The sequence below is a fragment of the Cavia porcellus genome, unplaced genomic scaffold (assembly GCF_034190915.1).
Source record: "Cavia porcellus strain 051 isolate PalLab524CR breed Dunkin Hartley unplaced genomic scaffold, mCavPor4.1 scaffold_15, whole genome shotgun sequence".
Taxonomy (NCBI): Eukaryota; Metazoa; Chordata; class Mammalia; order Rodentia; family Caviidae; genus Cavia; species Cavia porcellus.
Window position 1 is genome coordinate 10,254,315 of NW_026947498.1, and position 14,915 is coordinate 10,269,229.

At 56.6% G+C, this 14,915-nt stretch overlaps 1 protein-coding gene, 1 long non-coding RNA gene and 1 pseudogene across 4 annotated transcripts; 2 read left to right on the forward strand and 1 right to left on the reverse strand.

Moving 5' to 3' along the window:
* Positions 1-534: 534 nt before the first annotated feature.
* On the reverse strand, positions 535-10,452 carry Rrp1 (ribosomal RNA processing 1). 3 transcript variants are annotated; one of them, XM_063224614.1, is made up of 14 exons: positions 10,278-10,452; positions 9,929-10,074; positions 8,701-8,783; positions 7,825-7,882; positions 6,713-6,798; positions 6,563-6,624; positions 4,088-4,217; positions 3,953-4,017; positions 3,640-3,848; positions 2,733-2,785; positions 2,155-2,252; positions 2,003-2,022; positions 1,463-1,576; positions 535-1,006 (listed from the first exon to the last, which is right to left on the reverse strand). In XM_063224614.1, the coding sequence occupies exons 3-14, from the start codon at positions 8,728-8,730 to the stop codon at positions 771-773; spliced, it is 1,161 nt and encodes a 386-aa protein (XP_063080684.1). In that variant the 5' UTR covers positions 8,731-8,783; positions 9,929-10,074; positions 10,278-10,452; the 3' UTR covers positions 535-770. The 3 variants fall into 3 exon arrangements, with proteins under 3 accessions (XP_063080684.1, XP_005001053.1, XP_023418240.1); XM_005000996.4 differs by having other exon boundaries at positions 9,699-10,074; XM_023562472.2 differs by having other exon boundaries at positions 9,699-10,369.
* On the forward strand, positions 5,651-5,834 carry LOC111755246 (small nucleolar RNA SNORA73 family; annotated as a pseudogene).
* A 159-nt stretch (positions 10,453-10,611) lies between the features above and the next one.
* On the forward strand, positions 10,612-14,568 carry LOC106026270 (uncharacterized). Its single transcript, XR_001199876.3, has 2 exons — positions 10,612-11,109; positions 14,067-14,568. It is a non-coding gene; the product is annotated as an uncharacterized LOC106026270 (long non-coding RNA).
* Positions 14,569-14,915: the final 347 nt, after the last annotated feature.

The window sequence follows — 14,915 nt, forward strand, 5'->3', positions numbered from 1 at the left end:
CACCACCACAGCTGGGTTTTCTTTTCTTACAGCACTAGGGGTCCAGGCTGTGGCTGAGCACAGGTACGCAGGACCCTGAGGAGGAAGCAGAGGGGCAGGGCCTGAGGGCAGTGCTCAGGACCCAGCACCCCACCTGCACCAACCACCCAAGCGCTGCTTGTCTTTAGGTCACTTGGGGGCCATGGACCACATCCCCCAGGACCAGGTGACTGTGCTTCTGCTCATCCCCAGCCCCACCGTCTGGCTGAGTGCTGACTCCTGGGGTGACTGTACCCACAAACCCTGAGTGTGCACCAGCTTCGGGACTCACCAGCCAGGGGCCCCACCCTCAGGGTGCTGTTCTGAACGCTGAGTGCCTGCCCTGGATCTGTCCCTCAGGCCACCTCTAGAGTCTCCCTTGGCCCACAGTGCCTGGGCTATGGAGGCCATGGAGGACATTGTGAGCTCCAGAGCTGGGACTCCTGCCAGCAAGCTCAGGAGGACTAGAGATGCCATCAGTGCCTAGGAGCTGTGCGGCTTCACTTGCACAATGGATGCAATGCGGAGGGCCCTCGGGGAGCCTACAGTGTTTTATTCCACGTTAACCTCCTGCATCAGAGCTCCAGATCTCCAGGCTTGGATTCCAGACTCAGGACAACAGTGCAAATGGCAGCCCTGCAGCCACCCTCTGTCCAGGAACCTAGGTGCTCAGGACCTGGCCACACCCAGGGTCCTGCCTCAGATCCCATGGGGACCACCTGGCCCCTGCCTGTCCTTGCCTAGTCACATCACTACCCGCTCTCTGGCGGCTGTCTCTTCTTCCTCTCTGGTCCCTGGGCGCCAGCTGCCTCTGCTCGGGCACCAGGTGCCTGCCCAGGCCGCCGCCGCCACCGCCTTCCGCAGGGTCCTCTCCTGCCCTTGGCTGCCCTGTGCAGCCCAGAGCCAGGCCTCTTGGGTCTCCTGCTCTTCTTCCTCTCGCCTCCCGGGCTCAGGTCTGGACTGTGTGCCGTCTTCTCCTCATTGTCCCCTGCCAAGACAGCACAGTGACAGGGACAAGCTGCCCAGCTGCCAACTATACTGATGACATCACATGTGAGTGACTCAGCCATGATGGCCACTGGCGACTGTCCACAAGACAGCAAACTCCATGGCCATCTATGCTATGGGTAGTGGGGCTTCCAGAAAGGCCATTGAGGGCAGGACGGCCAGTGCAGGCACAGGGAGTTGGGGCACCGGAGCTGGACACAGGCCAGGGTGGGAGGTTACAGATGACCTGACCAGGCGACAAGGCCCAGCACCCATCACCCTTGGGTCCTGGGGACCCTGTGTGGTCACAGCCCCCAGCAGGTCCCCTTTTCTAAGGGCTGCTGTGGAGACAGCCAAGGCTGGGCTGCCCCTTCCTGTTCCCTCCCATCTGCTCTCAGCCCCTGCTTCACCCTCCCTTGGCCCCTGTGTCCACAGAAGCACGTGGCACCCGACCTACCTCTCAGATTCCGTGCTTGCCGCTGCAGCCAGCGTCGCTTCCCCTTCCGCACCCGCCTCCCCTCCAGCAGATGCCTGTAGGCCTTCTCGGGAACTTCATCCTCAGGGAAGTGACCTGGGAATCGGTGATGGTCAGGAGCACAGCGTGGAGGAAAGGCCTGCCCAGCCCAGACACCACCACGAGCCATGATCCCCATGACTGCTGACAGATGTGCCACGCGCTTCATGGTCCACACTGACGTGCTGGGAGGGGCCTGTCATCTGGACGGGGAGCAGGGGACAGGCACATGACAAAACAGGCAGGGCACACGTTCCCCAAGAAGGAACCATAGGTACAAGCCCGTCTGCTAGGTCGTGCCATCCCACACCACACAAGGCTGTGCAGACACTGGGTGGGGTGCGTGGGGGCTCTGCTGGGGCCCTCTTGGGCAGGATGCACACGAGGCCCACAAGTCCCACTTCTCCAGAACCGCAAGGCCACACCCCACATGAGACACCAAGGCTCCCAAGTCCAGGCCACCAGGCGCTGCCCCAGCCTCACCTCTAGCCAGGTCCTGCAATCTGCAAAAGTGAGATAGACACATCAACACCACCCGGCTCTCCACCCACACGTGCCCTCTGGGACCCACAATGACCCCCACTGCCGTGGGTCCTGAAGCCCTCCCTCCCAGCCACGGCCATTGGGACACTCACTTGCGGATGACCTTGTAGAGGCACTTCCTGTTCTGAGAGGGGGTGCTCTGCTGACTGGCCACCTCGAACAGTCTGTCTGCAATGGCCTTGTAGTCAAACTGCCATGGGGGTGGGGGGGGTGCCAGGGAGTGGGGTCAGCACAGGGACTCGGCCACCCAGCTGCCAGGCCGACCCCAGAATCACAAGGGCATCAGGGTAGCCTCCTGGCAGCCTCAGTTTTTCCCGTGCAACAACCCCACAAGCTTGTTCAACCCCAGGCCCCAGGCTACACTAATCTGACGAGCAGTCGACACTAAACCTCAGACCTTCTGGTTTCCAACCTTGCTGCCCTATGTTCCCCGAGACCTCTGCAGAGCGGTTGCCCAGCTGGAACCCAGGGCCAGTGTCAAGGGTCCAGGGAGGCAGCAGCACGGGGTGGTGGGGCCTCAGCCACAGTACCTAGCTTGGTCCAGGCCTCCTGCAGGTGAAGGCCAGGTGCTTCCCACAAAGCCAAGCCCCGAGCCTCGACTGCCACTATGACACTTCCTTCCCCTCTTCCAAACTGGCGCTCAGTGGGAGGGTGAATCCCAGCCACCTACCTGGAGGACGGGGCCGGTGCTGTCCTCGTCCTCTCCCGCCTGCCCTGAGGAGCCTAGGGAAAAAGAGACCCCATGAGCCCCTTCTTTCTGGTGTATGCACCCAGTGGCCTCCTGAGCAGAGGGGATGACAGTATGGATAGAAGGGGACACTGGCCCAGGGAAGGTGACACCTGGAGTGAATGGTAGGCACTTCAGGCAGCAAAGGAAATACTGGGGCTCTGCAGGGAGAAGGATGGGGGACCAGAGGCAGGTGGCCTGGATACAGGGGGCTGGAGCTGGGCTGGGCTGAGGGGTTGGCAGCACAGGGCAGGAGCTCGCTGCTCCAGAGGTGCAGCAGAACTAGAAAACCTGCTGGAGACTCCTGGGTGACTCAGGCTGCTGACATCAAGAGAGGGGACATGCAGGATGGCAGAGAAAGCACCAAGGGCAGAAGAGCCTGTGTGGCCACAGAGGGGTCTGGTGCCCTCAGAACAGGCCGCAACACATGGAAACCCTGCAGCTGGATGGTGAGTCACACCAGGGCTGGGCCCAGGCCGGGCTGGACTCGGCACTACAGTGCTATCCCTGCTCCCTGAGAGTGGTGCACTGTGTCCCCACCCACCTGGGAGGGAGAGGCACCGTCTAGCAGAGCCCTGCAGCCCTTACAGCAAATCTGGCCAGGGATGAGGAATGCACAGGGCAGAGAGACAGTGGTGAGCCCAGCAGCAGACAGGGGCTGGGCAGGAGCCACCCTGGAGCTGGGCTGGGCGTGGACAGTGGGACAGTGCTGCGTGTGCTGGCTGACCCGGGACAGGAAGTCAGGAAACACAGTCCCCTAGCTGCTGAGTTATAGCGGGTGCCGGGGAGGCAGAGACCAGGGTTTGGCCACAGGGCAGCAGACTGGCCTAGCAGGAAGCTGGCCTCACACCTGCCAGCAGCTTCTGGGGTAGCTGGTGGTGCTCCTGGCCCTCCTCCGCCGACTCCTCTTCACCATCACCATCTGACTCATCACCGTCTGATGCCTCCCCTTCTCCTTCCTGCGCATCCAGCTCCTTCAGGAGGTCTTCGATGGCGAAGGGGGCCTGCTCCACGATCGCCTCGAAGATGCCTCGAGTGATGTTGTGCAGGACCAGGGAGCTGAGGTGGGAGCAGAGCTGGACACTCAGGCAGGCAGTGCTGCACACCCCGATGACCTTCCAGCCCAGGCCAGGCCGCAGGGCTGGCCCCACCGTCTCACTTACTCCTTGGTGTGGGCGGCGATCCCACAGAAGGGCTCCACGAACCGCAGGTTCTGGTCAGCCGTGAGCTGGGGAGCAAGGGCAGCGGCTCAGTTTCAGGCCAGGCTAGACTGAGCCACCCTCCAAAGCTCACCTCACCTCTGTGGCGCCCACTTTGGTCAGCTCCTCCAGGAAGACCTCAAGGAAATGGCTCTTCACACCATTGGGAGCCTGGCTGTCCTCGTGCAGGATCTCGGTTGTCAGCAACTCCAGTAGCTGCTCGATGTCCCTGCGGGGATGAGGGTGAGGATGCAGCGGCCACACCACACACTCTGGCCTGTTGGGAGCTAGGCAGGAAGTATGCCAGGTGCCCCATCAGCTCGGCGGCCCTGGGCAGCAGGGAGGCGGCCGATCACGGGTGTAAGTGGCTGCATCCAACATGGGAACAGGGGTGGGGCCTGTGCCCCAGCTACAGAAGGGCCACGTGCCGTCACCCACACAGGCCTTCCTTCCATCGTGCAGGAGAAAGGCTTGGTGGGGCCCTGCACCACCTTGGGCCTTCTGCCACAGGGTGCCACCACCAAGTCATGGCCAGGGCTGGGTGAAGCAGCACAGGAAGGCACGAGGATCCCCACGCAGGGAGCACTGAGGCAGTGCACATGCCATCAGGTTTCTTCCAGGGCAGTGAGGGTTTCAGAGGCCCTAGACCAGGGACCGATAACCGCTCGAGTGAGCAGTTGCAGTAGTCTGGGTGTCCCAAGAATGCAGGGTGGAGTGGGAGTCCAGACCCCCTCGCCTGCAACTACAAAACACATTCTTTAAGAAGCCCCTGTCAGCCTGGGCTACCCAGCAAGATCCTGTGTCAAAAAGCCAAAAACACAAAAATGAAGGGACCCCTGGGACACTGACAGAACCCCAGGTAAGAGGAAGAGCATGGGGCCTCCGCATGCTCGGGAAGGAGGCAGATGGGGTGTTATGTGCAGAACACAGAAACACAGAGGCAGTGCCTGCTGCTGCCAGGCCTGGAGATCAGACGGGAAAGACCAGCTTGGTGAGGCAGGGTGGGGCACAGAGGGGCACAGGCTGCCCCTGAAAGGGAGATCACAAAGTAGCTTGTGCGTAACAAAGGAGGCACAGTGACGACAGCTAAGCCCCAACATGACCATGGGCTGACCAAGGAAGAGACCCTGCCTGCGTGCTCCTCCTCAGAGAGGGAACTGGGGTCTGGGTCACAGTCCAATCCCCCACACCCTGCAGATCAGCAGGGCCGCAGCGCTCCGGGCCGTAAGCCCAGGGCAAACACTCTCCTTACACCAGCTGCAGTCAATGCCTCCCGCTCAGCTTGGAGCGCCTGTTTCTTACCCGTTCCAAGTCCAGCTGGCCCGACAGAAACGAAAGAACCTACCGATACCCGGAGCAGCCCCTGCTCAGATGCCGTCAGGAAGGGGGGACTGCGCAGCCCCACATGCCTGCCTCCATGGACACAGGACGCCAGCAGCCTCCCTGCAGCTCAGCCCACCTCCCAGACGCCCTCTGTGAGAAGCAGGGCGTGCGACATCGCTCAGGTGAGACCCAGACTGTGACCCTCTTGCCTGGCATTAAAATTGCTTTTCGGGACTGCGGTTGTAGCTCAATGGCAAAGCATGGGAGAGCCCCTGAGTTTAAACCCCAGCACCAAAAAGAGGAGAAAAAAAAATGACTTCTTAGTATTTCACAAAAGTTCTAACATGGATACCCCGGGAGGTCACTCTTCCCAGGCTCTGTCCACGTGGCATAGGGGAGCATAGGGCTCTGCCCCACAATGTTGGAGAAGAGGCTGGGCCTTGTATCTGTGCCTGTATATTCCAACAACTTCTCAGAGTCCTTTGGGCAGTGACTGAGGAGATAAACCATGCAGGAAACAATGTTAAAAAAAAACAATTCAGAAAAGTTTTCTGAGTTCTTTGTACAAGCCCATATCATTCATCAAAACTTATGTGAAAAATTATTTACTATTTTAAAATATAAAGAGCCAGGTGTAGTGGCACACATCTGCAATCCCAGCACTGGAGAGGCTGAGGCAGGAGGATCACTTTAAATTCTAGGCCAGCCTGGGCTACATAGCAAATTCAAGGTCAGCCTGAACTGCATAGTGAGACCCTGCCTTAAAACTAAAACAGAAAAACCCCCAAATTTCAGGAAGTTAAATACTGAGAAATCCTCTCTGGACAGAGGAGCTGGCTATCACTAACCTGAAGACCCGCTACCCCTGGCAGCGCCTCTGCCAACCAAGGGGCTCCTAACCTCAAAATCGCCTCCCCCCAGCATGGCCAGCACCATCCATGATGGGTCACCACTGCCTGCAAAGTCCACGAGATGGTTCTCGAGCTGGGGCCACAGCCACCCTCCTGAGCACCACCAATGGCACGATGTGTGGATGACCTGAAGTCCCCAGAGCTCAGAACAGCGATGCAGGGGACACAGCAGACAGCCGCACACAATCTAGCCAGGACAAGCTGAGCATGGCCACCAGGAGACCTGGCACTGTCCCATGGGGCAAGGATCACCGTGGGTTTTCGGGCCCCTTGTGGACAAAGAAGTAGAGGGAACCACGGGGCCCCACTCAGGGAGACAGGCAGACCAGTGTGTACTGACCTTTCTTCCCAGCCTCGCATCCTCACGGCCTGCAGGGACTCGTTCAGCACCATCCGCATGAGCTTCGTGCAGAAGGGGATGGGTGTCACCAGAGGTGGGGGAAGCTGCCCGCACACCCTCAGGGCCCAGGCAGGGACGAGACCGCCTCACCAGGTAGAACTTGTCCAGGCGCAGCCGGTCGATGCCGGGCCACTCTCGGACCATGGTCTGCCAGAAAGTCTGTAGGAACAGGCGCTCTGCGGAATGCAAAAGGCGCGTGGATGCCAGGGCCACAACAGGGACGGAATAGGGGTCCCAGAGCCCATCAGGCCCAGGCTGAGCCTGAGTTCCCTGAGGGCCAGGACACTCGTGCTTGCCCCTTGGACCCACGCTCAGACAGGCATGGACTTTTGATACTATGTGCTGAACATGAGGCACCCCGGCTGAACCCTTGCCCCACAGGCCTCAGATGGGGATGAGGTCTGTACAGGATCTTAAGGTAAACAAGGCCATCAGGGCAGGACCAAACCTAACTTGACTAGCATCCTCACCAAGAGGTCAGGGCGCAGGTGTGCAAAGGAACAAAGACTCATGGTGCGTGCCTGCAGCTCCTCCCTCCTGTCAAGACGGGCTCCACCCCCAGGGCCCCGAGGGCCCAGGAAGGTCTTAGGCAGTGACACTTAGGCCACGCCCCAGAGCTGGGCACAAGTGGACCAAGGTCTGCGCGTCAGGACTCTGCAGCACTAGGTTCAGAACTCAGGGCCTCATACATGGTGGGCAAGCACTCCAGTGTTAAGCTACATCCCTAGCCCTTTTTATTTTGGGAAAGGGTCTTTAGCTTGTGATCCTTCTGCCTCAGCCTTCAGAGTAGCTGCGATTATTGGAATGTATCACCACACCCAGAAAAAATGCCAGGATGCTGAAAGGTTGCACCAGTGATTCCAATGAGTAGCCCAGAACTACTCATCACGGTCGGTTTAATCACAGGAGGGAAAAATATACCTCGGGAGCTTTGCAACTGTCAGGTGGAGTCCAAACACTGTGAGACCACTGGCTGCCTCCCTCTTCATCCTAATTCCATTCAGCAGGAACTCAGGCTCTCCTGCTCCTGAGGTGAGTCCGCATGGGTGAGGGGGTGGTTACCCGCTGCTCCCCACATGACCAGCACCCACACACTGGCTGCTTCTGCTGCAGATTTTAGAACATGAACTGCCCTGGTTCGGCTTCCTCTCTCAGCAAGTCTGGCACCTACAAATAGGCTCAGCCTCGGCAGAGCTACTCACGTGCCTCTGTGGTCTGAAAAGCATGGATGAGCCGGGAGATGGTCCGCCCTAGTTCCTCCTGTGTAGGAAACAGCAAAAACACAGTCCTCCCGGAAGCATTGTGCTCTCCGTGTGGTGAGAAGACACACAAACGTCCCTTACTCTCAGGGAACCAGCTGCCAGGGTCTCAGCCCAGTGGACTCTGGCTCTCAAAAAAGGCCTCTTCCAAAGCCAGGGCCATAAGACTCTCCCCACAGCGATGACCATAGTCCTCTGTACCCTGAGCAAGGGGTTGACAGTCACCAGGGCTGTGGAACAGATGGCAGCCATCTTCCTAGCCAGACCCCACAAGTCACTCCCTGGCTGCCCTTGCTCCATCAGAAAATTCCAGAGTCTCTGAGAGACGGTGTTCAGATTATGAGCCTGGAATCCACATTTAAGTATCTTTACACTTGGGTGATTCCAAAGAGCTAACAGCTCAGTCTTGAAAACCACTTTGAAAAGGCCAGCACATTTGCATTCTGTACTTAAACTGTCATTTTGGTACTCAATGTGGTTTTTTTTTTTGTCTTTTTCCTTTTTATCGGTACCAGGGATCGAACTCATGACTGCCTGCTTGCAAGACAGGTGCTTATGCCGCTGAGCTAAATCCCCAGCCCCTACTCGATGGTTTTGATCCCACTGGGAACAAACGCAAAACAACCCAATGCACCCAGCCCTCACTGCCCCACTGCCAGCACAGCCATGGCACTCATGCCTGTAATGGAGTGGCCAGCCACAGACCAATGCACGGAGGCCACATGACTCTTCCTGTAATCTCTGTCTACCACAGAAAGGGGACAGCCACAGCCCCCCTGGTCCCCTCCAGCCTCTCAGGCCACCTGGCCACGCACCTACCTGCAGGAGCAGCTTGTCCTGCATCCACATGCAGTAGAACAGTCCTTTCCAGATCTTCAGCAGCTCATCATGTGTGAAGCCACCTGCAACCAAACAGCAGTGATCACAGTAAAAAACTGGACTCTTTAGTGCCCGGAAGCAGGGCCATCGAGATTTGTCCAAAGTCCTATGCACTCTATGGGACCTGGGCCAGGGTGGGGGTGCCGGGCCGCCTGCCCTTTCCCCCAAGCAACCTTTCCAATTTAAGAGCCTGCTGTGCTCCCGGCTGTGAGGGTCCCTCTAGGTAACTTCCTGCACCCACTAACACTTGTAGAGACATGCACCGGCCACCCTACTCCACTCCAGTCACAGCTCAGAATGTCAACTCTTTCCTGATTGGATATCAGCCACAAGTTGACTATGGGGGACCACGCTCCAGCATCCCACCAAGGCGCACCTGTGTTATGCCTCAAATGTCAAGAGAAGGGAGTTAACTAATCGTTCAGGCTAGCAAAGGCCGATCGTCATTCATTGAGGCGACCTGTGCTGGAAAGCCTGTCCTTAGCCCACATTGCCTCACTGCAGAGCATAGGGCACAAGGGCTTCAGATCCCACGGGGCCAGGCCCCCAGAATCTGAATTTCTAAGAAACATCCAGCTGATGCTGAAGCTGCTGGGTGTGCAGGGGACACGCACTGAGAACTGGCACAGTGAACCGTCGGCAGGAAGCAGGTTCTCTGCCCACAGGGAGGTTTCAGCGGCGCCCGACACAGACCGAACTGGGCCAGAGAAGTTCGGCCGTGCAAAGCAGATGCGGGCGGCCGGAAAAGTCGGCTACAGGGGCAGCGGGGAACGATACCTGATGGTGAAGGCTTCCCGAAGTGAAGCAGGCTGGAGTGAGGAAGGAACTGGGGGACTGGATGGCCGTGAGCGCGACCACGGCCGAGGCGACCGCCGCCCGTCGGCCACGCGGAGGCCTCAAAGCCTAGGAGGCCCCAAAGCCTCGGAGGCCCCGCCTACCTGTGGCCCGCTGGGTCCTGGCGACAATGTACTTCCGGAGCTTCCGCACCGCCCGGTCCCGGGTCACCTGCTCGTTGCCCGCCAGGCGCTGCGCCAGCTGGATTTCGGGGGGTAGCTGCGCGCCAGGACCCATGACCTCCCTTCCAGACCCCGCACCAGAACTAAGCAGCTGCGGGCGCGTGACGCCACGCGGTCATGCGTCACGGCCCCGCGACAGCGCTGGGCCTTACGTCACTTTCCGGCGACGACGCTGCTCTAGGTCACGCGCTGGAGATGCCACAGGGCCGCTCACTATCGCCGCGCAATGGCTTGGCCGCGCAACTGCAGCCTGTGCGGAAGGTGGGCAGCGAGGCGACCGAGAGGATCCTGGTGACATCTGCAGCGGCGGGGAGGGAAGGTAACGTGAGCCCGCTTTCTTCACGGAGAGGCCCTGCGGGCACGGGTAGCAGCAGTGGAACCACTTGAAGGCCGTGGTGCCGCCGCAGAGTTAGTTGGTAACTGCTGCGACTGCCCCGAAGGGCTGCGTGGAGCCGGCGCTTGCAGACAATCTTCCCGCGCGCGCCCAGGGGCCGCCCTCACATCAGGCCGAGAAGGCGTCCGCTTCTCAGGGCAGAGGACCAGGGAAACCCGTGGAACTCCAGGTGGCTCGCCGGGCTGCGACACACCGGCCCTCAGTGCCTGCGTCCAGGAGGAGGGAGGCGGCTGGTGACAGACAGCTCGAATGCCACCTGGCAGTGAGAGCCTGGGTCCTGACGACAGTGTACTTCCGGAGCTTCCGTACCGCCCAATCCCAGGTCACCTGATCACAGAGCAAGGAAGTGCATGGGTTTCTTAGGGGTCACAGCGCTTTCCCACCATGGGGCTCCGCAGACGGTCCCTAGAGAACCCAAGACCACTCGGACCTGCTAACTTGCTAGGACCAGCGCGTGGATCGCTGAGAGCCCACCCGAATCTGCTCTTCCCCACGCAACAGGCCGTTGAGGCTACGGGACAAGCTGTATTATATGTTTCCTGCTTTTGGCAGGATTAGGAGTTGAACCCAGGGTCTTCACACTGAGTGACATCCCCAGACCTTTTTATCTTTTGTTTTTGGATAAGGCCTCGACCCTTAAGTCGCTAAATTGCCCAGGCTGAGCTATAATTTGAAATCTTTCTTCCTCAGCCTAATAGTGTGTTGGGGTTACAGACATGCACAACTGGCTAACAGACAAGGTGTGGAGGCAAAAAGACATCTTTATTCAAGAATTTACCTGCCAGAGAAGATGGAGAACCCTTGCTTAAATTCTGTCTTGCTGAGGGCCGATTGGGAGGTGGTGACCTGAGGCCAATGGGCAGCACCTCAGAGGGAGGTCTGTGGCCACATAACCTTCTTCGATCACATCCAGTCCCGAGGTGCTCCTCCATTCCGCAGGTCTGGAGAGCAAAGCCTTTCATTTCCTTGGGGAGCTCTTGTCACTGCTCAGTCTGCCTCTGTGCCTTTCTGAAAGAAAACACCTGCCCCAGTGCTGTGGAGGGCAGGGGCCACTGAGGACAGAGGGAGTCAGCCACAACACTGGGTCGCAGTTCCTGGCTTTTAGGTGGGCTGTGACAGGGAGGGACACAGCAAAACCGGCACAGAGAACAGGCAGGGAGCAAAGCCCAGCAGCCAGGCCCTGGCACCTTGAGCACCCTGGGTCCAATCATACAGCACCCTGTTTGTGCCCCCTGAAAATAGGTTGTGAGTTCGTGGGAAATGCTGTCCCTGGGGAAGCAGCTGAGTCAGCACCCAGAGCTGTATCAGGCTCAGACCATAGAGGCAGTTTCTGCCCGGCCTGGTTCACGCTGTTCAGCTGTGAGGCCAGACTCACCTTGGTGTCACAGCACAAAGGCTGCTGTAGACCGTGCTGGATTCGAACGGATGTGTGTAGGTTTGTTCCCAGAAAGCTCTATTTTTGAAAAGCTGGTGGGCCAAATGTGGCCTAGAACCACTGATTATCAATTTTATTTTCTTAATTATGCATTCTAAGTATCAGCATGTAGTTCTTTTTTTTTTTTTTTTTTTTTTTTTTTGGTACTGGAGATTGAACTCAGGACTGCATGCTTGCAAGGCAGGTGCTTATGCTGCTGAGCTAAATCCCCAGCCCCATGTACTTCATTTTTATCACTAGAAAAATTTTAAACTTTTGTCTTTTTTTTTTTTTTTTTTTTGACACAGTGTGTCCCTCTGTAGCCCAGGTTGGCCTCCAACTCAATGTGGCTCCTCCTGCCTCAGGCTTGTCAGTGCTGAGAGTATGGGTGTACACCATCATGCCATCTAACCTGTTTTAGACAATAGTGTGCAATAGTTCTGAGCCACCGAAGTGTCGCCTTCAAATTAAAATATTGTGAATGCTTGTGTGGAAGGAATAATCCAAAGTCTGACTCACCTGACAGATGCTCAGAGATCAGAACGGCTCGTTTCTGACACGAATCTGGGAAGAGAGGACAGCGAGCCACACTGCCAGGCCTGATAGAGAATCCCTTAGCATCTGGGAGCAGCTGCTAGGCTCCGGCCAGGTGTCTGGATGTTTGGAAAATGACTGTACAAACTAGTGACTATATGAGCCCACGTGAGATCACATTGTGTGGGGCTGGGAGACTATGCTTTGGGGAGCACTGGGGGAGAGGAAAGGAGAGTGTGTGTTCACACATCTCATCAGTGCCTATGTGTGCCCCAGTTCATTCACACCTTTGGTCCTCAGAACAATCCCGAGAGCATCCCCGGGTAATAAAGAAGCTTCTGTTGTAACCCCTGCCCCCAAAAAACAAGGCCCCATGATAAACAGGGCAAGATGAAGTCATTTTAAAAGAAACGCTTTTATTTTAGCTGGCCCAGCGACACAGTGCAGATGGAATTTGCAAAGCTGTGCAACTGAGTTAGAATTTTGACTGATTTTTATAGTTCATTTATGATTAGCTCATTGATCATTAAGTACATAGTGATGAGAAACAGGAATAAGGTGGGCCTTTGTTCCCCTTTGCTTGAGGTCAGAAGCATTTCACAGTGGGTGGTTAGCCAATTCATAGCCCTTGGTGTGCCAATTCCAGGAACATTTGTCTCTCATAAAGGGAACAATGGTTGACACAGCATCATTTGTCTCTTACAAGGGGAACAAAGGTTGACACAGCAAACAGGCTACTGGGGTGGGGGGCAACGGATGCATACAGAACAGCATAATGCTGTTCTGTTAATCTATAATGATGCTGTCAGTTAATCTATAACTGTGGTTGGTGCTTGGTTACTAGGGTAATGAGCTAAGCACAGAATGACAATACTGCTAACTGTCCTTTTAATTAACTTTTTGTTAATAATTATCTTTTAATTAACTAATTTTTCAGCGTCTTAGTATAACACTTCCAGTTATGCAGCCAACCCAGAGCAGAGAGCGATGTGGCAGGGGAGGAGCCCAGGCAGTCCACAGTGCCAGGCGTGCATCCTTAGGCAAGTGCCCAGGCCCCAGGCTGGAAAGACTAGTACTGGAGGGGCACTGGGCCCCACTCTAGAACTCAGGCCTTCTGGGAAGGAGACTGCAGATTTCTACATGGCCAGATTTCTACTCAAGGGGCAGTCCTGGTCCCAGTCCCATCCTGTCCCGGTCCTGGCTACAGGGCCCAGGTGCAAAACCTCCCCCCAGTTGCCTCACTTTTCCCTTTCTGTGCAGTGTGGGTCTCCCCAGATTGACACTCAGTTCCTTACTGGAGGAAATGAGGAAAAGAAGGAAAGTGGCAGGAGGATGATTCCCGTGTCCTAGAGGACCAATGGCTAGCACACGAATTTTCTATGCATAGTCTTCAGTTGAGCCAGGCTGTGATGCACATCTGTAATCCCAGCGCTTGGGAGGCTGAGGCAGGAGAACCACTGTGAGTTTGAGGTCAGCCTGGGTGACATACTGAGTTCAAAGCCAACCTTAAGGAGGTAACAAGACCCTGTCTCAAAAACAACAAAATCATGTTATGAGATGGAAGGGGGGTTGGGGGAGCTGCTTTGGGGTTTTTGGTGCCTGGTGTGAATAAACAGAGTAGTGAGAGGCATTAGGGAGGAGTTTTGAGAGTAATGAAAGCAGCCTGAAGGTTCCCTCCACAGAGTTCTGCTGGGGAGTGGGGGAAGCTTTGGGCCAATGGGCTAGGCTGAGACTGGAGATCGTGGGGGTCATGGGAGAGTCTGGAGTTGGCAGAGCGGGGTACGTGGCATGATCCACCCATCTGGAGGGGATTGACCATGCGAGGGCTTAGAGGAAGTGTCTTGGGGAGGGGACCCAGGCCAGAGATGCATGCACTTGGAGGTCTTGGGGTGGGCGTTCGGGGAGACCTGTCTCGGTGCCATGATTTCTTGCCCTTGTTCTTTTTCAGTTCTCATCCATGGCTTCCTGTTATTTACTTATCCTTCTCTGCCAGCCTGGGCAACTTAGCAAGACCAGGTCTCAAAATAAAATGGACAAAGACTGGGGTGGGGCTCACTGGCTGAGCGCTTCGCATGCACAAGGCCCTGGGACGACCCATGCACTAAACATGGAACACGAGCAAGTTAAAAAATATGTGTGTCCCATCTTAGGGAAGGCACCGAGGCCACTGGACTGTGCCCTTTGGCTCGGAGGGACCCACAGCCCACCAGATGGGCGTGAGGCTCTCTGTGCAGAAGCTTGGGCCTGGGCATTTCAGGGAGCCCTGGGATGTGAACTCAGGCCCCAGGAGGAGCCATCCCACACACATTGCCTACTGGCTGCACGGGACTCCTCGCTGGGGTAGAGGATGGGCACTGACGGGGCTTCTCGAGTCCATGATGGACATTTCCATAGATAAATATTCTGCCCAGATGTTAATTTTCCTTCAAATAAAGTATCTGAGTTGACCATCTTGTTTTTTTGAGTGTCTCCTTTCGTTCCAGGCTGGCCTCAGCTTGCTGTGCAGCCCAGGGTGGCCTTGAGCTCTCCATCCTCCCACTGCAGCCTCCCAGATGTCATCGGTGTGCCTTAAAAATTCTGAGGTCTGGTGCACGCTTTTGTTTTGTGTGCATGCTGGTGGCGGAACAGTGAGGTTTGTTTGGGGAAGTCGGTGCATGAAGGCGGTGGCTGTTTACCCTGTCCTTCTCCCTTCCTCTGGTTCCCTTTGCCAAAGTCTCAAAATCTCCAAATCTCTGCCTTTCAGATTATTTTTTTGGTATGTCTCTTTTATTTACTTTCTTTTTATTTCTTATATAAG

Bases quoted from the DNA above. Each gene is read 5' to 3' on its own strand.
- Rrp1 (XM_005000996.4), bottom strand. From the start codon at position 9,831: ATGGGTCCTGGCGCGCAGCTACCCCCCGAAATCCAGCTGGCGCAGCGC. The intron at 2,023-2,154 runs GTGAGTGTCCCA...TCACTTTTGCAG, and splicing joins CTCTACAAGGTCATCCGCAA to ATTGCAGGACCTGGCTAGAG. The intron at 1,577-2,002 runs GTGAGGCTGGGG...ACCGATTCCCAG, and splicing joins ATTGCAGGACCTGGCTAGAG to GTCACTTCCCTGAGGATGAA.